Source organism: Globicephala melas, chromosome 6, assembly GCF_963455315.2.
Source record: "Globicephala melas chromosome 6, mGloMel1.2, whole genome shotgun sequence".
NCBI classification, from domain to species: domain Eukaryota; kingdom Metazoa; phylum Chordata; class Mammalia; order Artiodactyla; family Delphinidae; genus Globicephala; species Globicephala melas.
Window position 1 is genome coordinate 6523538 of NC_083319.1, and position 20848 is coordinate 6544385.

The 20848-nt window shown below is 45.4% G+C and overlaps 1 protein-coding gene across 2 annotated transcripts in view; it reads right to left on the bottom strand.

The window, feature by feature from the left end:
* GPR107 (G protein-coupled receptor 107) overlaps window positions 1–20848 on the bottom strand; it is a 79764-nt gene that overhangs the window by 13539 nt on the left and 45377 nt on the right. For both annotated transcript variants that reach the window (XR_009564234.2, XM_030838566.3), the window contains exons 15-17: window positions 10263–10312; window positions 8940–9023; window positions 8094–8215 (exon numbers count right to left, since the gene is read on the bottom strand). Coding sequence is in view for 1 of the 2 variants with exons in the window: in XM_030838566.3 (XP_030694426.1) it covers window positions 8094–8215; window positions 8940–9023; window positions 10263–10312 (256 nt within the window). In the remaining variant the exon portion in view is untranslated. The remainder of the gene's footprint in view (window positions 1–8093; window positions 8216–8939; window positions 9024–10262; window positions 10313–20848) is intronic.

Below are 20848 nucleotides of genomic sequence, written 5' to 3' on the forward strand. Positions count from 1 at the left end.
TTCTACATTTGCTGGTTACCCACTTGCACGAGTGCAGGAAGTAGTGAAAGGTTACCGGCACTCGGGAAGGGGAGCCCCAGAGACACAGCTTCTGGAACCCAAACCAGATCTCTTCTCACTCCCGCTTCTCAAGATGGCAGAAATAATTCAGACCATCAAGGATACGCATAGCACGTGCGGTGGCTAAAAGTCTGATAACTGAAATTACATCCAATACTTAACTTGCTGATTTTGTTATGATAAATTCTGTTACCAAAATCAGTAAGCCACTTTGAGCTTGAGTCCAAAGAGAGATGTCAAAAGGAACAGAAAGAGAAAAAGATGGAAAGTCAGCATTACTTCCGAAGGCGCCCTCATTCCCCCAGGCCCAGGGGGCGCACCTGCCCGGACTGCATGCAGGCCTAGGCTGGAGGCAGGGAGGACGCACTACCCTGGGCCAGACTCACTTCCCAATGCACCGCCCTCCCGCAGCTCAGCTTCAGACAGAGGAGGTAAGAAGAGGTGAATGAGAAGCTACCCAGAACCTCAGTCAGCAAGGTCACTGCGTGGCCCAGGTCAGAGTTCTGGTGCAGAGGGCATATTAGGAAGGGTGTGAATTCGTCTTAGGTGTGCGAGGCATAAACGTTATTACTGATACTTTGCACAAAGAGGTGCTTAATGTCCTGGGTGGGGATCAGACCTAGTGCCCTCCTTCAGGAAACACCCTCCAGTGTGCATGACGGAGCACTCAAGACCTTCTAGAAAATACAGGCAAGGCTGTGCTGGTCTCTGGTTTGGGTTATTTCTGGAGGATTTAAGAAGGGCCCTCCAGGAACAGAACTTCCGAGCAGAAGAGGGAGATGACAGTCTGGGCTCGGCGGTCCCAGAAGCTGCTGAGCCTTGACCCTCACCTGCGGCTGAAGCCTCCCCCTCAGGCCTCTTCTGCTGTCACATCTTATAACTTCACAGAACTCTCCCAACAGTCGAGTTCTCAGCTAAAGAGAAACCCCAGTACAACTGCCTTGCTGACTGAAAGGCACCTGGCCTCAGCTGGCTCCTCAACTTGTCTTTCACAGACTCATCGGGGCTGGTGCTCCCGGGAAACACCACCACCACTCCTGTAAGCAAACCTTCATTTGGGCCGACTCCCTCTCTAGGCTGGTACATGTGCAGCCCTCCCGTCACAGAAGAGACGCTCACTTCACCATTACGGGAGGGCCCACACTCAGCCAACCCCGGAGAACAGAGCACAGAGCGCTCTTCCCCGGTAACAGGAGAAGAAGCTGAGGCAACCCAAGGGTCAACCTTGGCTCAAACTGCCCACCCTCCCCAAATCTTGCCAGAAGAAAGAAACACACTCCCCCTAGTCTCCAGCGGACTGCTGGTCTGTCTTCTTCCCTTTTCCTCCCCTGATTTTAACACACACACAGGCCCTCTTGCGTTTTCGTTACCACTACCACCAAATACTGTCAGAGAGAAATAAAAACCAAAACAAATTTTTAAAATTTTGCCAATGAGACAAACATACCTTAACAAAGCATCTGCGCTTCTAGATGCAATGGCTGATGGAAAGGATGTGGGGAACAGGAACGCCTGCCTTGCTGGGGAGAACGTCAACTGACCACACTTCAGTCAAGCGGAAGATGCTAGGACCCAGCCATTCAGCTTCTCGCTATGACCCCAGAGCAACCCTGCTTCAAACGGTTACAGAATGCTGAGCTACAGGGCTCCCCGCAGGGGAAAGGAAAAATACACCACGTCTCAGGTTACTTCCCAAAGCTGCTGCTTACCAGATGGACTCTATTTTTTAATTTTTTTACCAACAGCTTAAGTATTTTAATTGTTTCCAACTAAGCTTGTTCATTATAAATATATAATAAAAATGTACAAAGAATAACGTTGCACTTTTTGGTTAGATTTAAGTCAAAGGCATTCATCAATAAGGAATCTTTGGATGTGAATATTCCAGAAATTTCTCTAAGCCATCTGATGAGGAAATTGTCTCTGAATATTACCTTACTTTGGAAGGTATTGGCGGACATTTAAATTGAACTCAGACTTCTTCAAAATAAACCTTAATTTAAAAAAACTATTCTGGCCTGAGCGTCTGGCTTCCAATCTGCCTGAATCTCAGTGCTGCCTGAGATCCTTCCCTTCGGGACACTGATAGTTCTAGGAAAACCCTCAACTACCAGGAGCCACTAAAAATAAAATAGGCCACTTGGATGATCACAAAGGTTTGAGAGACAACCAAGAGTCAGGGCAGGGTTGAAGGAGGAGGCTCATCTCCTCCATGAGGCCCCTCCTTCAAGATTGGGAGAGGGGGCTGTTTATCTAATGCATAGACACCAACACAGAGTCGAGCAAAATGAAGAAATCGAAGACTATGTTCCAAACAAAAGAAAAGACAGAACCTCAGAAAAAGCCCCTAATGAAATGGAGAATTGACTAGAAAGCTTTTCTGAAAACTAAAATGACTAGTTTAAACAACCTGTATATGAACGTGAAGCATGAAAACAAATTTACACAAATGAGAGCCCTAACGGAAGGAATGGCTACCTTGATTTAAGGCAGCCTGGGAGCATGTCTTAAAAAGCAGTTATGCAAGATGATTAAGTTCCATATATATGCTGTAAAACACTGTGGCTATAATTAGCAACACTGTATTATACACTTAAACATTTATTAAGAGGCCACGTGGCTGACAGGGTCTTGGTGCTCCAGCTGGGTGTCAGGCCTGTGCCTCTGAGGTGGGAGAGCCGAGTTCAAGATATTGGTCCACCAGAGACCTCCTGGCTCCATGTAATATCAAACAGGAAAAGCTCTCCCAGAGATCTCCATCTCAATGCTAAGACCCAGCTCCACTCAACGACCAGCAAGCTACAGTGCTGGACACCCTATGCCAAACAACTAGCAAGACAGGAACACACCCCACCCATTAGCAGAGAGGCTGCCTAAAATCATAATAAGGTCAGACACCCCAAAACACACCACTGGACGCAGACCTGCACACCAGAAAGACAAGATCCAGCCTCATCCACCAGAACACAAGCACCAGTCCCCTCTACCATGAAGCCTACACAAACCCCTGAACCAACCCCTTAGCCATTGGGAGGAGACACCAAAAACAACAGGAACTATGAACCTGCAGCCTGCGAAAAAGAGACCCCAAACACAGTAAGTTAAGGAAAATGAGAAGACAGAGAAACACACAGCAGATGAAGGAGCAAGGCAAAAACCCACCAGACCTAACAAATGAACAAGAAGTAGGCAGTCTACCTGAAAAAGAATTCAGAGTAATGATAGTAAAGATGATCCAAAATCTTGGAAACAGAATGGAGAAAATACAAGAAACGTTTAACAATGACCTAGAAGAACTAAAGAGCAAACAAACAATGATGAACAACACAATAAATGAAATTAAAAATTCTCTAGAAGGAATCAATAGCAGAATAACTGAGACAGAAGAACGGATAAGTGACCTGGAAGATAAAATAGTGGAAATAACTACTGCAGAGTAGAATAAAGAAAAAGGAATGAAGAGAATTGAGAACAATCTCAGAGACCTCTGGGACAACACTAAACGCACCAACATTCGAATTACAGGGGTTGCAGAAGAAGAGAAAAAAAAAGGGACTGAGAAAATATTTGAAGAGATTATAGTTGAAAACTTCCCTAATATGGGAAAGGAAATGGTCAATCAAGTCCAGGAAGCACAGAGTCCCATACAGGATAAATCCAAGGAGAAACAGGCCAAGACACATTTTAATCACACTATCAAAAATTAAATACAAAGAAAAAATATTAAAAGCAGCAAGGGAAAAACAACAAATAATATACAAGGGAATCCCCATAAGGTTAACAGCTGATCTTTCAGCAGAAACTCTGCAAGCCAGAAGGGAGTGGCAGGACATATCTAAAGTGATGAAAGGGAAAAACCTACAACCAATATTACTCTACCAAGCAAGGATCTCATTCAGATTCAATAGAGAAATTAAAACCTATACAGACAAGCAAAAGCTAAGAGAATTCAGCACCACCAAACAAGCTTTACAATGAATGCTAAAGGAACTTCTCTAGGCAGGAAACACAAGAGAAGGAAAAGACCTACAATAACAAACCCAAAACAATTAAGAAAATGGTAATAGGAACATACATATCGATAATTACCTGAAATGTAAATGGATTAATTGCTCCAACCAAAAGACACAGACTGGCTGAATGGAGACAAAAACAAGACCCGTATATGTGCTGTCTACAAGAGACCCACTTCAGACCTAGGGACACATACAGACTGAAAGTGAGGGGATGGAAAAAGATAATCCATGCAAATGGAAATCAAAAGAAAGCTAGAGTAGCAATTCTTATATCAGACAGAATAGACTTTAAAATAGACTATGGGCTTCCTGGTGGCGCAGTGGTTGAGAGTCTGCCTGCTGATGCAGGGGACACAGGTTTGTGCCCTGGTCCGGGAAGATCCCACATGCCGCGGAGCGGCTGGGCCCGTGAGCCATGGCCGCTGAGCCTGCACGTCCAGAGCCTGTGCTCCGCAACGGGAGAGGCCACAACATTGAGAGGTCCGCGTACCGCAAAAAAATAAAAATAAAATAAAGACTATTACAAGAGACAAAGAAGGACACTACATAATGATCAAGGGATCAAACCAAGAAGAAGATGTAACAACTGTAAATATTTATGCACCTAACAATGGAGCACCGCAACACATAAGGCAAATGCTAACAGCCATAAAAGGGGAAATTGACAGTAACACAATAGTAGGGGACTTTAACACCCCACTTTCACCAAGGGACAGATTATCCAAAATGAAAATAAGGAAACACAAGCTTTAAAAGATACATTAAACAAGATAGACTTAATTGATATTTATAGGACATTCCAACGAAAAACAACAGAATACACTTTCTTCCCAAGTGCTCATGGGACACTCTCCAGGACAGATCATATCTTGGGTCACAAATCAAGCCTTGGTAAATTTAAGAAAACTGAAATCTTATCAAGCAGCTTTTCCAACCACACTGCTATGAGACAAGATATCAATTACAGGAAAAGATCTGTAAAAAACAGAAACACATGGAGGTTAAATAACCAAGAGATCACTGAAGAAATCAAAGAGGAAATGAAAAAATACCTAGAAACAAATGACAATGAAAACACGACAACCCAAAACCTATGGGATGCAGCAAAAGCAGTTCTAAGAGGGAAGTTAGCAATACAATCCTACCTCAAGAAACAAGAAACATCTCAAATACACAACCAAACCTTACACCTAAAGCAATTACAGAAAGAAGAACCAAAAAACCCCAAAGTAAGCAGAAGGAGAGAAATCATAAAGATCAGATCAGAAATAAATGAAAAAGAAATGAAGGAAACAATAGCAAAGATCAATAAAACTAAAAGCTGGTTCTTTGAGAAGATAAACAAAATTGATAAACCATTAGCCAGACTCATCAAGAAAAAAAGAGAGAAGACTCAAATCAAAAGAAATAGAAATGAAAAAGAAGTAACAACTGACACTGCAGAAATACAAATGATCATGAGAGATTACTGCAAGCAACTATATGTCAATAAAATGGACAACCTGGAAGAAATGGACAAATTCTTAGAAATGCACAACCTTCCGAGACTGAACCAGGAAGAAATAGAAAATATGAACAGACCTATCACTAGCAATGAAATTGGGACTGTCATTAAAAATCTTCCAACAAACAAAAGTCCAGGACCAGAAGGCTTCACAGGCGAATTCTATCAAACATTTAGACAAGAGCTAACACCTATCCTTCTCAAACTCTTCCAAAATATAGCAGAGGGAGGAACACTCCCACACTCATTCTATGAGGCCACCATCACCCTGACACCAAAACCAGACAAAGATGTCACAAAGAAAGAAAACTACAGGCCAATATCACTGATGAACATAGATGCAGAAATACTCAACAAAATACTAGGAAACAGAATCCAACAGCACATTAAAAGGATCATACACTCGATCCTCATGATCAAGTGGGGTTTATCCCAGGAATGCAGGGATTCTTCAATATAGGCAAATCAACGTGATACACTATATTAACAAACTGAAGGAGAAAAACCATATGATCATCTCAATAGATGCAGAGAAAGCTTTCAACAAAATTCAACCCCATTTATGATAAAAACCCTCCAGAAAGCAGGCATAGAGGGAACTTACCTCAACATAATAAAGGCCATATATGACAAACCCACAGCCAACATTGGTCTCAATGGTGAAAAACTGAAACCATTTCCACTAAGATCAGGAACAAGACAAGGTTGTCCACTCTCACCACTATTACTCAACATAGTTTTGGAAGTTTTAGTCACAGCAATCAGAAAATAAAAAGAAGTAAAAGGAATCCCAATCAGAAAAGAAGTAAAACTGTCACTGTTTGTAGATGACGTGATACTATACATAGAGCATCCTAAAGATGCTACCAGAAAACTACTAGAGCTAATCAATGAATTTGGTAAAGTAGCAGGATACAAAATTAATGCACAGAAAATCTCTTGCATTCCTATCCACTAATGATGAAAAATCTGAAAGAGAAATTAAGAAAACACTCCCATTTACCACTGCAACAAAAAGAATAAAATACCTAGGAATAAGCCTACCTAAGGAGACAAAAGACCTGTATGCAGAAAACTGTAATACACTGATGAAAGAAATTAAATTGGGAGATTGGGATTGATATATATACACTAATATGTATAAAATGGATAACTAATAAGAACCTGCTGTATAAAAAAATAAATAAAATTCAAAAAAAACACCATATGTAAAAAAAAAAAGAAATGAAAGATTATACAAACAGATGGAGAGATATACCATGTTCTTGGACCGGAAGAATCTACATTGTGAAAATGACTATATTACCCAAAGCAATCTACAGATTCAATGCAATTCCTATCAAACTACCAACGGCATTTTTCACAGAAATAGAATAAAAAGTTTCACAATTTGTATGGAAACACAAAAGAGCCCAAAGAGCCAAAGCAATCTTGAGAAAGAAAAACGGAGCAGGAGGAATCAGGCTCCCTGACTTCAGACTATACTACAAAGCTACAGTAATCAAGACAGTATAGTACTGGCACAAAAACAGAAACATAGATCAATCAAACAGGATAGAAAGCCCAGAGATAAACCCATGCACATATGGTCATCTTATTTTTGATAAAGGAGGCAAAAATATACAATGGAGAAAAGACAGCCTCTTCAATAAGTGGTGCTGGGGAAACTGGACAGCTACATGTAAAAGAATGAAATTGGAGCACTCTCTAACACCATACACAAAAATAAACTCAAAATGGATTAAAGACCTAAATGTAAGGCCAGAAACTATCAAACTCTTAGAGGGAAATATAGGGAGAACACTCCATGACATAAATCACAGCAAGATCCTTTTTGACCCACCTCCTAGAGAAATGGAAAAAAAAACAAAAATAAACAAATGGGACCTAATGAAACTTCAAAGCTTTTGCACAGCAAAGGAAACCATAAACAAGACCAAAAGACAACCCTCAGAATGGGAGAAAATATTTGCAAATGAAGCAACTGACAAAGGATTAATCTCCAAAATTTACAAGCAGCTCATGCAGCTCAATATCAATAAAACAAACAGCCCAATCCAAAACTGGGCAGAAGACCTAAATAGACATTTCTCCAAAGAAGATATACAGATTGCCAAGAAACACATGAAAGGATGCTCAACATGACTAATCATTAGAGAAATGCAAATCAAAACTACAATGAGGGGCTTCCCTGGTGGGCGCAGTGGTTGAAAGTCTGCATGCCAATGAAGGGAACAACGGGTTCGTGCCCCGGTCTGGGAAGATCCCACATGCCGTGGAGCGGCTGGGCCTGTGAGCCATGGCCGCTGAGCCTGCGCGTCCGGAGCATGTGCTCCGCAATGGGAGAGGCTGCAACAGTGAGAGGCCCGCGTACCGGAAAAAAAAAAAAAAAAAAAAATAGAGGGACAACCTCTGGAGCAACAAACTGCGGAGAGTAGCTGCTCCAGTTCATACCACGCTGCTCTTAGTTACGTGAGGGGCGAGGGAGGGAAGGGAAAAAAGGAGATTCTTACACAGATTCCATTTCCAAGTCATCTTCTTCCTGAGAAAGTTGTAGGTAGGGGTTATCTGAAGCTGGACGGAACTTATACCCCGTTAGAACAAAGAACACCAGCGTGGCCATTTCATCCAGGAGCTGCAAATTTTAAAACCACCCCCAAATAAAGGGATTAGAATACTGTTCTTCAGTGGAACTAAACAAACTGACCCCCTCCCCCCGACCACTCGCCGTTCAGTCACTCAAATGCCAGAGCTGACCGCTGGGGAGCATTTTCCTTAGAGGATTTGCTGAAGCCTTAGCTAGGAGCATTCTGCCCAGAGATGATATTTGAGACTCCTTGCTTTAAGTGTCTTCATTGGCATCTTTTAAGAGCTCATTACATACATACATTTTCCTACAGTGTCTAAAGCACCAAGTGAGAGCCTCCAGAAAAAAGTCTCGAAATCATATGGTGGCTACCCTAGTAGTTAAACTAGTTCTAGTATATTGCAAAGATACTTTGTTATTGAAATAGTAATAATGGGCAAGAAAAAGGGAGGTCTGGATTCCAAGCTATTCTAAGCCCTATAACTGGCTTCATCTAGATTTTAATTATACAGGGCAAGTCTTTCTCGGCCTGAGGCTTTTCTCTGCAAAAACTTTTAAAATTGAAAACTAAAATCAATAATGCAATTACTTCCAGATTTCTCACGTAATCCAGCAGCTTTCCTGGACAAACATATCGTCTTAATTGCAGACCGGAAGAGACAAAAGGTCTTAGTGGCCACTGCCAAATAAATTAGTAACGATCTTAAGTTACACCATAAGACTTCCTCCTCAGACACAAATTCTCTGGCACTGTCCCCTGTGAGCAGCATACCTGGTAGAGCCACTTCCACTGGAACGGAACAGCAAGTTTGAGGAGAAATGCAATAATCCTGGTGAAGTATATGTAACATACGATCTATATGAGGAGCAAAGAAAACAAGAAATAAAATCAACATAGAAATTATGGCACCCCTTTCTTCCAATGACCTGCTTTCACAAATTAACTATAAAAGAGAAAACAGAATTACCTGAAGATCATTTGACACTTACAGTGCTAATTAATAAACATGGCAGAGAGACAGATGCTCTGCTAGTTACACTAGAAAGGATTTCTTCTTTTTCTCTAGGTGACCAAGATATTGACTGATCACAGTCACACCCACTGGGAGGACACGTTGCTGTAGTTGCTCTTAATTCCTGAGTAACCCCTTCGTCGCCTAATTCTCATACATAACCCACTGATTTCAAGCCCCAAAGGGTAATAGTTTTTTATTCCCAGGATTTGAGAAATATTTTCCAGCAGTAATAGCGAAATAAAGCCACACAGGGAAAATACTGATTTTCAGTCTCTTCAGCAGATGCTGCAAATGTTTGAGGTCCACGCTCAGAGGAAGTACCAATAATCCTAAGCATTCTAGTAAGAGAGGACGTGAAAAGGATTCAACATGCTGACCCCTCGAGAGTGGACGGCTCACTGGGACCGCACCCAGGGCAGACAGGCTTGCAGGGGACTGTGCAAAGTGACAGTCAATGCCAAAACCACAGATGAAGATGACTCAGAAGCTTTCGTTTACTAGTACGGAAGCAAATTCTAGAAGAAATCTATACCTTATATAGTCCAGGAAATTATGACTCTAATAACTTATAGTAAGTCCTGCCTTTGGTGCTACGTTTATATGGACTTTTCATGTTCATTCCAGTCCTGTTTGTAGATATGATCCCATTTTTGTAAATGAATTTTTTAAAAAGCAAGTCAAAGGAACAGCTATGCGTGGCATATGCCTAGAAAGGAATCTAGCAAAATAACCACTGAACTGTTAACCATAATACCTGGGGGAGGAGGAAGAAAAGGGGAAGGGGTATAGAAGGTCGGGGTCATAAGGGGCTTTTGCTGTGTTCCTATAATCCTGCATTTTAAAAATATCAAGCATGTATTAATTTTCTGAGTATTTGAAGCCAAATTTAAAACTAAAATTTAAGAAGAAGTAACTCAGATATTTAATTTCCCACGTCCACGGCCCCCATCTGGTTTTGTAAACGAAGCCCACACGCAGCTCCAGGCAGCACTTCCTGTGCTTTTACCAGTGTTTTGGAAGTTCACTAGCTCTACTCCATGAATTGACCTCACTTACAAATTTAGGAATTTTTTACTCACCAAGACGTAGTAATGTCTGAAAAGTTTCAGCTTTGCCAAGTTAATGGCAGCTGGGGAGAAGAAAGGAACAAAATGAGAGGCTACTTCTTTTCTCATTCTTAAAGCCCATCATATTCAGGTACCCTCTCAGTCAAGAGGCCAAGTCTAATGCACATGGGTACCGCCCAAGGGGTCGGGGGCACATCTGTATTTCTGGAAATGCAGTTTGGCAGGGTCTCCCCCAGTCACCAGGAAGAATTTGGGAGCTGTGGCGGCAACATGCTGGGACTCCCAGCTCCAGTAAACCAGTGCACCTCCCCACTCCACGTTCCGAAGCTTTAAACAGCCACGCTGAGAATACAGTGACACCACAGAAATCAGCAGACACTACCAATCAGGACTCTTCCCCCGCCACCCCCAAAGCCATCGTTAAACATTTCAGCTCTGCCACTGTGGCTACAGGGCTGCACCCCCCAATAGGACCAGTCCCAGGTGGGTCCCTGAGCCCCATCCAGGGGAGTCTCCAGCTAACTGAGAGTATAAATTCAATTAACCCATGGGTGCGTCTTGCAAATTTCACTTAGGTTTTCACTAAGTGTCTTGTAACAGAGCCCTTGAAATACAACCTCCCCAGCTTTGCCCTACCTTCAAGATTGCTCAAGGTCAGGGAGCCAGGACAGCTAGCTTCCTGCCACCGCCAATGGCCATGAAATATTGATGACCACAGAGGGTAGCCTGGCTCCCTCCCCGACTGGCAATCCTTTCATTCATCATAAACCTCCCTGCAGGAGGCAAATTAATTTTGCTCAGTAACATTTAATTAGTGGTTCCCTTTAGGAATGGAACTGTGGGTGGTGAAGGAGCGACTTCCTTCTGTCTCCCTCCTCTGGCTCATGATTAGTCGGGGGGCAGTCAAGCTTAGGATTCCTGGAATACTGAATTAATCTTCAAGGTGATTATCAACTAACAGTATCTGCAAGAATCCGCTCTGAGAAACCGAGTGTGTCAATGAGAGGAGGTTCAGAAAATCTGAGAAATTCTAACTCCCCAAATCGAGAGGCTATAATACCCACATACAGAGCTGTGATGGACTCGTGCACTCAGGTAACACCTGAAGAAGCTAAATGAAGCAGGCAGATCGGCAACAGCTTTCTTATCTAGCAACCCCTCTGGCAGTCTTGCTATTTTTTAAATTAAATCTCTCTGGTTCTCCGTCCTTCTTCATCTACTCTGACTCTGGGCCAGGCCCCTGGATGCAGCAGTGACCACGGCGCCTGCCCCAGGGGTGGCTGCCATCCCTTAGGGAAGGAGAGGCACTGGATCACTGGCCATCCACTCACAATGCTAAGCGCACAGAGTACTGGGCGGTGCGGATGTGGGGTCAGGTTCTCCTCCCCGCCTGGGGGACAGGAGAGGCTTCACGAGGTCAAGATGTTAAAACAGAAGTGTCGGATAACTATGTCACCAGATTTCAAACTCTGCACGTTTGCATGAACCAGCGTTCCTTCTGTGTTCCTCTCTGCGTGCGAGTCTCTGCTTACACTGGCGGCAGTCAGCGACATGGCCAGCTGCTCCTGCACTCTGCCCCATAAAACCAGGTGGCCTACGAGAACTGGGCCCCTTCCAAACAAGCAAATCGGTCTTGAATTTGGACGTTCAATCCTCTTCTTTGTGAATAACTGACAAAAAACAGCACCAACAACCAGACCATTTAGACAATAAAAATGCTTTCCAAGTCTCTTCTGAATTTTGCTTGCTGAAATAAATCCTGGCAAATGAATCTCCTGCCTTTGCTTCAACAAGGAACATCAGCCCAACAGAGAGAAGCAGCATGTTTCTATTCCTGGATTTCATGGTGCTGTGCTGGGATATGCATGGTTGCCATGGCCACGCCCAACTGAAGGGCTCCCAACTCAGACTAAGGGGATAGGGAGGAAAGACAGGATTCCCAAAGGAAGTGGTGTCCAAGCAGAGGCCTGACGGGGGCTCAGGAGGGAGCGAGAGTGGAGAGGCCGAGCAGAGAGAACGTTGGGGAAGAGCAGATACCAAGGTTTGGAGATGCTGGTATCACGTCTCGGTGCAGAGAAAGCAGCTCAGCGCAGCTGGACTGCGGAGAGGCTAGGGACACGGCTGGGCTGAGGACAAAGCCCCAAACTCAGTCAGACGCAGACCACGAGCTGCTCTCCTCGTTGATGCCAAGGCCCCAGGGAGCCTCTGAAGCATCTCAAGCAGGGCAAAGCCTGAATCACATCTACATTTTGGAATAATCTCTCTGGAGAAAAGATGGAAGAGTCAAGAATAAGAGTCCAGGGGCTTCCCCGGCGGTCCAGTGGTTAGGACTCGGAAGTGCCGAGGGCCAGGGCCCAATCCCTGGTCGCGGAACTAAGATCCCACAAGCTGTGCAGTGTGGCCACAAAAAAAAAAAAGAAGAATGAGAGCCCCACTAAGGTCAAAAACCCTGAATTTGACACCTCATTGTAGTTTTGATTTGCATTTCTCTAATGATTAGTGATGTTGAGCATCCTTTCATGTGTTTGTTGCCAGTCTGTGTATCTTCTTTGGAGAAATGTCTATTTAGGTCTTCTGCCCATTTTTGGATCGGGTTGTTTGTTTTTTTGTTATTGAGCTGCATGAGCTGCTTGTAAATTTTGGAGATTAATCCTTTGTCAGTTGCTTCATTTGCAAATATTTTCTCCCATTCTGAGGGTTGTCTTTTGGTCTTGTTTATGGTTTCCTTTGCTGTGCAAAAGCTTTGAAGTTTCATTAGGTCCCATTTGTTTATTTTTGTTTTTATTTCCATTTCTCTAGGAGGTGGGTCAAAAAGGATCTTGCTGTGATGTATGTCATAGAGTGTTCTGCCTATGTTTTCCTCTAAGAGTTTGATAGTGTCTGGCCTTACATTTAGGTCTTTAATCCATTTTGAGCTTATTTTTGTGTATGGTGTTAGGGAGTGATCTAATCTCATACTTTTATATGTACCTGTCCAGTTTTCCCAGCACCACTTACTGAAGAGGCTGTCCTTTCTCCACTGTACATTCCTGCCTGAATGGCCATCATCAAAAAATCTAGAAACAATAAACGCTGGAGAGGGTATGGAGAAAAGGGAACACTCTTGCACTGCTGGTGGGAATGTGAATTGGTACAGCCACTATGGAGAACAGTATGGAGGTTCCTTGAAAAACTACAAATAGAACTACCATATGACCCAGCAATCCCACTACTGGGCATATACCCTGAGAAAACCATAATTCAAAAAGAGTCATGAACCGAAATGTTCATTGCAGCTCTATTTACAATAGCCCGGAGATGGAAAAAACCTACGTGTCCAGCATCAGATGAATGGATAAAGAAGATGTGGCACATATATACAATGGAATATTACTCAGCCATAAAAAGAAACGAAACTGAGCTATTTGTAATGAGGTGGATAGACCTAGAGTCTGTCATACAGAGTGAAGTAAGTCAGAAAGAGAAAGACAAATACCGTATGCTAACACATATATATGGAATTTAAGGAAAAAAAATGTCATGAAGAACCTAGGGGTAAGACAGGAATAAAGACACAGACCTACTAGAGAATGGACTTGAGGATATGGGGAGGGGGAAGGGTAAGTTGTGACAAAGCGAGAGAGAGGCATGGACATATATACACTACCAAACGTAAGGTGGATAGCTAGTGGGAAGCAGCCGCATAGCACAGGGAGATCAGCTTGGTGCTTTGTGACCGCCTGGAGGGGTGGGATAGGGAGGGTGGGAGGGAGGGAGACACAAGAGGGAAGAGATATGGGAACATATGTATAATTTGTTATAAAGCAGAAACTAACACACCATTGTAAAGCAATTATACTCCAATAAAGATGTAAAAAAAAAAAAAAACCTTGAATTTGTAGAGGTTCCTCGAAGTGGCAAGGGACCTGTCTGACAGGGCAGAGCAGTGGCGGGCCAGGGAACAAGGTGGATCCTGTCTTAGTGGCTGAGGGAGGGGTGGGATGAAGTTGAGAGTACCAGAGAGAATTCTTCAGGTGAAGTCTGAGCCCCCCGCCATCACAGGAAAGCAAATCAGGGGCAGAGGGAGGGCTGACTGAGAGGAAGCAGAGGGGTCAGGCCACCGCAGGTCTCCATGGGATCAGAGGAAGGCGGGGAGGCACTGCCTCTCCCATCCCCCTGCGATCTGCACCACACGGCTGCCTGTCAGACACTCCGAGAAGTCAGGCAGGCCAGGAAGCAGTCAAAAAATGAGCCTGCACATGACGTCCAGGCAACACGAGGAAACGTCAGCACGGGCACCGATGCCGCGCCATCCCGGGACACGTGCTGGAACAGATAAACGGACCTCGGGAACAACCGGTGTTGACTCTTAAGAAATGCAGCCACAATACGCAGGGCTCAGGGTTGATCCCGAAACCCACCAGTCACGACAGACATCATTTCCAGTCACAAGAAAGACATCCGTTTGCAAGTCTGCTGCTCGTGGGATCAGGCTCCCGGGTCCCACATGGGTGTTCCAGTCACAGCCATGGCTGTGAAGGCAGGAAGCAAGCTCACTTATTGTTGTGAGTAACAGCGTAGGCCCTGCACATCTGAACATCTTGGGTTCTAATTCCAACTGTGCTGTTTACTAGCTGTGTGACCTCAGATAATTCACCTAACTTCTCTGAGCCTCAGTTCCTTCATCTGTAAAACAAGAATACCACCACCTACCACTAGGGTTGGTTGGAGGAATTGACTGACACGGTACGTGGAAGACAAACAGCACACAGTAAGCACTAGACGAACGTCTGAGGTTACAGCATTAGGACTGTATTAGGATTACAGCTGATCCTTGAACAACACGGATTGGAACTGCTCAGGTCCACCCTTACGTGGATTTTTTTCCCCAACTGTAAATACTACAGTACTAGGGGACCCGTGGTTTGTGGAATGCAGATACGGAAGAACAGCGGTGACTGTTATACTCACCGATTTTCGACTGCGCAGAGGGTTCGACTGCCCCAAGCCCCGCGCTGTTCAAGGGTCAACGTTTATAGTTTTCCAATACCAAATGCGTTGTGGTGGCTGCCACATCTGGCAGGAGTCCAGGCTCTAGTAAGTGAAACGGGAACAAGTGGTGGCCCTGGGCTCTCCTGGAAGCAGGGCTGCCACGTGCACATGCTGAGTCAGCACGCTGAGCAGAGGAGGACCAGCTCCGAGGGCGCAACCTCACCAGTGTGCTGCAATGGGCAGTGATGCAGCACGTCGCAGCCTGGAATCCCAAGCCTCCCCTTGCTTTTCTTCCAAAAAAGCTTTCCCTGCAGCTAAGAGCGCCGAAGGCGTGCGGCTTACTGGGCCGCGGCAGGGCTGGCCTCCCATGGGAGTGAGGCTCACCACGTCTGGGCTGGCTATTTTTGATCCCACCACGAGGAACAGCAAATATGGTAAAAGAATGAGCAAGATGAGAGGAAAAATAACTCGGAAGGAGCCAGGAGACCCGAATTCTAGTCACCGCACCATCGTAACTCAGCGTGCCCTAGCCTGGCCTGCCACTTCCTTCTCTGGGCATCGGTCTCCTTCAGAGGAGAATGTCTTAGTGGTGGGTTAGAATTTCTTTATGGCAATGGCTCTTAACCGGTGAGCACCAGAATCATCTGGAGAGCTTTAGTTAAGGACAGATGCCCAGGTTGCCCCTGATTCTTCTGCAATTGGGCCTGGCTATAAGGATTTTGAAAAGCCTCCCAGGGAATGGGGAAGGGCAGGGATTGGGGGCAGGGAGGGAGCAGGTCCACCTGCTTCAGGAACTCCTACAAGGCTGGCCTCTGGTGGATTCCTCTTCCTCCCACTCACTCTCAGGAAAACAGCCATGACTCTGGGTTTTGGCAGGTGCTTTTTACTGATGAGCACAGAACAAGTGCCCACGAGGCAGGAAGAGCCCAGGTTCTCATATACTTAACAAGTCAGTTCTCTGACGCAGTAGCAAAAGAGCAAACGCGCCTGGCCTAGAGGAAACACCACACCTTCCCTAGACTTTCACCTTTCCTCTTTACACCAATGGGGAACTAAACAGGCTGGCAAGAAGGCAGGTCGTCCCCTTCCTCCCCAGTGGTCTTCCCTGGGTGGTCTCGGAACTGTGACAATGAAAAGAACAATAGTGCTGGTGGTCACATCTATTGAGTGGTAACCACGCACCAGGCATCTGCCTGGGCACCCCTCATGCTTCATCTCATGTAATCCTCACAACATCCTCTATGAGGGAAGAGGCATTGTTACCACTGCCTCACAGATGAAGGACTCAGGCCTGAAGAAGTTTAGTAAATTACCAAGGTCACAGAGCTTGTAAGTGGGGAGGCCAGTGCTCAAACCCAAGTCCCTCCCTCCAAGGACCAAGCTTTTAACACCTACACTTTGTGCTAAGAGAAAGGCAATTCATAGCTTTGTAATCCACTGGCAGCTCAGGGATGTGATGGTGGCTCAGAGTGTGGGCAATGCCCAGGAGCTGCCAGCAATCCAGTACTGAGGAGTCAATACCGGATGATCCACGGAACACACAGAGGCAAAGGCCCACGACAGCCACTTAAAGGGTGAAAATCCTTCCCCGGGAGTAAGGAAAGCCTCGGGGCTTAAAAACACCCTCACCCACCCATCACCTTTTTCTCCTGCTTCCTCCCTGCCACGCTTCAGAGGGAATTTTGAGTCAAGCACAAAAATTAAAGAAATGAGTGTGATGGCAAAGCCTGGACGGCAGGAGACTCACTCTGACTCACTCTCAGTAGCACCATTTCCACAACCTGCTTCAGCATCGGGCTCAGGCCCACTCTGTACGGGTGACAGGGCTGCTTCCCCTGTTCACGGTCAAGCACAGACCTGAAAGCCAGGCCACACTGGCCTGGGACCCCACTGTTCTGAAAGGGTCCTTTCTGGGGAGTGATCAGCTCATGGGGTGCCCTCTGGCCTCCATTAAGAAGAGATTCCACTAACGCATCTCACAGAGAAGGAATCAGCAAGTACGGGGAAGGGTGCGCTAATACAAGAAGAACTACTTAGAGAAGGAAACTCTTTGACCTTCAAACTGTTGAGGGTTGTGTGAAAAGTGGTTCAAAATACATTTCCAATATATACTTAAATCAATGACCCAGGAGTGGTCAAAAGTCATGAACTGAACAGTTAATGACTGTGCATCTTACTGTAAGCAAAATTTTATCTTAAATTACTAATAAAAAGAAAGAAACAAGAATGGCCCAAGAGAGCGGCTGATGGCCATCCCACACAAGGAAAGTAATTCTATGAAGACTTGCACTGTCAAGTCAAGCAAATTTCTGCCTTTCGCTTCCCTTATACTCCAGAACCACACCAAAGGCCCCGCTAGAGGAGGGGTCCTCAGGGCCAAGCTGATCTCAGACTCGGCTCCTGTCAGCCCCTCCCATCACGTCCCGTCTCTGGAAGTCCACAATGAGCTGAGCTGAGTAGAGTGACTGGGACTCCCCCAGCCCCAGGGCCGCCCACTGCACAGATTCAAGTCAGACATCCCACTGCTTAAAGACACAGCTGGTTAACAGCGGATAGCACCTTCTCAATAAGAGAACCAGACCTCCCTGAGTACTGCAGTGATGGAGAAGAGCTGGTTTCAACTGTGTCTGTCTCGAGACTCTCAGAGTCAAATGCGTGCTGACACCCCTAGACAGGGAACCACGCCCGGAGCCAAGGTGGGCCGCCAACCCAGATTACTGACCAGGCCCGCTGGGTGGCCGAGGGACGGACCCCTCAGGCAGTTAGGTTCCCAATGTTTTAAAGGCCTAATAAAAAACTGGTAATGTGACCATGATGAGGCTGGTTCTCAGCCTGAGGACATGAGGGGCCCCTTTGCTTTTGGTTGTAGATTATATGAACTCAGGGCGGTATCACTGGCTAAATGATTACTTCAAAATGTTGATTAGAAGCTGTGATTAGGTTCACGACACTGAAGGAATTTTGTGTGATCTGCGGAGGGCAAGTAATGAGAAGGTTTTGGTGTTTAAAGAAATTAAAAATCACTGGGCTTCCCTGGTGGCGCAGTGCTTAAGAATCCGCCTGCCAATGCAGGGGACATGGGTTCAAGCCCTGGTCCAGGAAGATCCCACATGCCGCAGAGCAACTAAGCCCGCAAGCCACAACTACTGAGCCCACGTGCCACAACTACTGAAGCCCACGCGCCTAGAGCCCATGCTCTGCAACAAGAGAAGACACCGCGGTGAGAAGCCTGCGCACTGCAGCGAAGAGTAGCCCCCGCTCAGCAATGAAGACCCAACGCAGCCAAAAATAAACAAATAAATAAAATTTTTTTAAAAATTAAAAATCACTGTATTAAGCCAGTCTCATAAAATACACTTTTTTCTCTCATTCTCTCTTCATGACAGTTTACTTAGCTATGGTTTTCACCCTTCCCAGGGTCACAGACTTGTTTGAAAATTTGCTGAAGGCCATGCATCCCCTACCCGCGCCTGAAGTGCCTGGTGGCACACGCCAGGGTAAGGCACTCCCGGATGCCACGGGAAGAACATCAGAGTCAGAGGGTCGCCACACACTTCAGTGAAGTGGCCCTGAGCACAGGACAGAACCCTTCTGAGAGCTCGACATATGCCCCCTCACCTCGTGCCTTAAGAGAGGGAGGAGGTTTTATGAGTACTTCTATCACACTGCCGGAGAGAAAGTGGTCTGCCTAACACTCCACCCTTCTGGAGCCGAGGACTGTCACAGTGCTCCCGTGGTATGCGTCAGACTGCTGGCACAGAGGTGGATTTACAAGTACATGCTCTAGCTACCCACGGACAAAAGGAAGCATGAACATCTTCTGAGTGACCGGACAAAGGGAATCTCATTTCTTCTGCCTCTTCTCTCCTATCATCAGGAAACAGCGCTCCAGAGCCAGGAGCCCAACAGACTACACTCCACAGCGGGGCAGACACTAGCAGACGGCAGGCAGTTCTGGAGGAAATCAGCCTTGCCCAGGCCGCACCCCGTCCTAGAGCACCGCCCTCAACCCTCACCTCCAGCCCCAGCCCCATGCCGAGGAGATGGGATCACGCCAGATGTGCAGCCGGGAGGCTCCCCCTTCTCCTGCCCTCCTTCTTCCCCTCCAGGCTTTTGACCCTGAGTCTCCAAGTTTAACCTAATCACAGTCCTCAGTGCCTAGAGCATCAGTGCATCTGGGGCTACCTTAGTTTCCACTTGGACAAACCTGGAATTATAACCAGGAACTGAGGAAGAGGTGCTTATTCACATGGGCCAGGCGGAAGGGTACAACCCAAAGCCCTGCTGGTAAACAAAGGAGATCCATGCGAAAAGCCATCTTGCTAGTTAAAGAAAAGTACCAATTCCCATGAGAGTAAACAGGTCAGGTAAAACACCAGAGCAGATGAAGATGCAAAAGCTATTGTTCCAATCAAACAACAAAGAACACAGTTCTGGATACAAAAGTTGGAGTTTGGCAAATACTTAAAAGCAGTGATTTCTTACATCTATGTGAGCTTAATAGTTTTCAAAGTGCTCAGTATAGAATGAAGTCAGTCAACAGCACTACACTGTAGGTACGGTTTTTAAAATGGTATCTCTTAAATGTCTACAACAGTACAACAGCCAGGAGCCAGCAAACTGTTTCTATACAGGCCTGGAGAGTAGGCGTCTGGCCTTGCGGGCCGGGGATCTCTGCCACCTCAGCGCAAAAGCAGCCACAAACCACAGGCATACACACCGCACAGCTGTGTTCCAATAAGGCTTTATCTATAAAAACAGACAGGGGTATTTCTCTTCCTTTCTCATCAGTGGGTTTTTCATTAGGCCTGTTTATATGAATACATCCAAATGAAACATTTTCCCCCCCATGAGTTGCCCAGAATGAAGAGACATCTTAAATAGTCATAGAATTTGGCCAAGTAAGTCTGAAACGGGCTCAGTAGGCACAGGAGAAGAGAACCAGGCAGGCTTTTCACTCCCCTTCATGGTCATCCTGACCACCAGACTCAAGAAGCCTTGTCCCTAACACACGTTTCTCAAACTTTCAGTGTCAGGACCCCTTCACACTTTTTTTTTTTTTTTTTTTTGCGGTACGCGGGCCTCTCACTGTTGTGGCCTCTCCCGTTGCGGAGCACAGGCTCCGGATGCGCAGGCTCAGCGGCCATGGCTCATGGGCCCAGCCACTCCACGGCATGTGGGACCCTCCCAGACCGGGGCACGAACCCGCGTCCCCTGCATCGGCAGGCGGACTCTCAACCACTGCGCCACCAGGGAAGCCCAGGACCCCTTCACACTTTTAAAACATTACTGAGGACCACAAAGAGCTTGTGTTGATGTGGGTAGAGTCTACCAATACTTACCATGTTAGAAATTGAAACAAATTTCAAAAACATTTAATAATTCATTTAAAAGTAACAAAAATAAATAATCCATTACATGTTAATATAAACAATGTTTTCCTTATTAAAAAATAACTTCCAAAAAAATTTCATGAGAAGAGTGAAACTGTTTTCCATTTTTGTAAATTCCTGTAACGTCTGGCTTAATAGAACACAACTGGATTCTTGTATCTGCTTCTGCCTTCAAATCTGGAGTGAGGGAGTGTTTTGGTTGAAGTCTATAAAGAAAATAGGGCCTAATCAGAC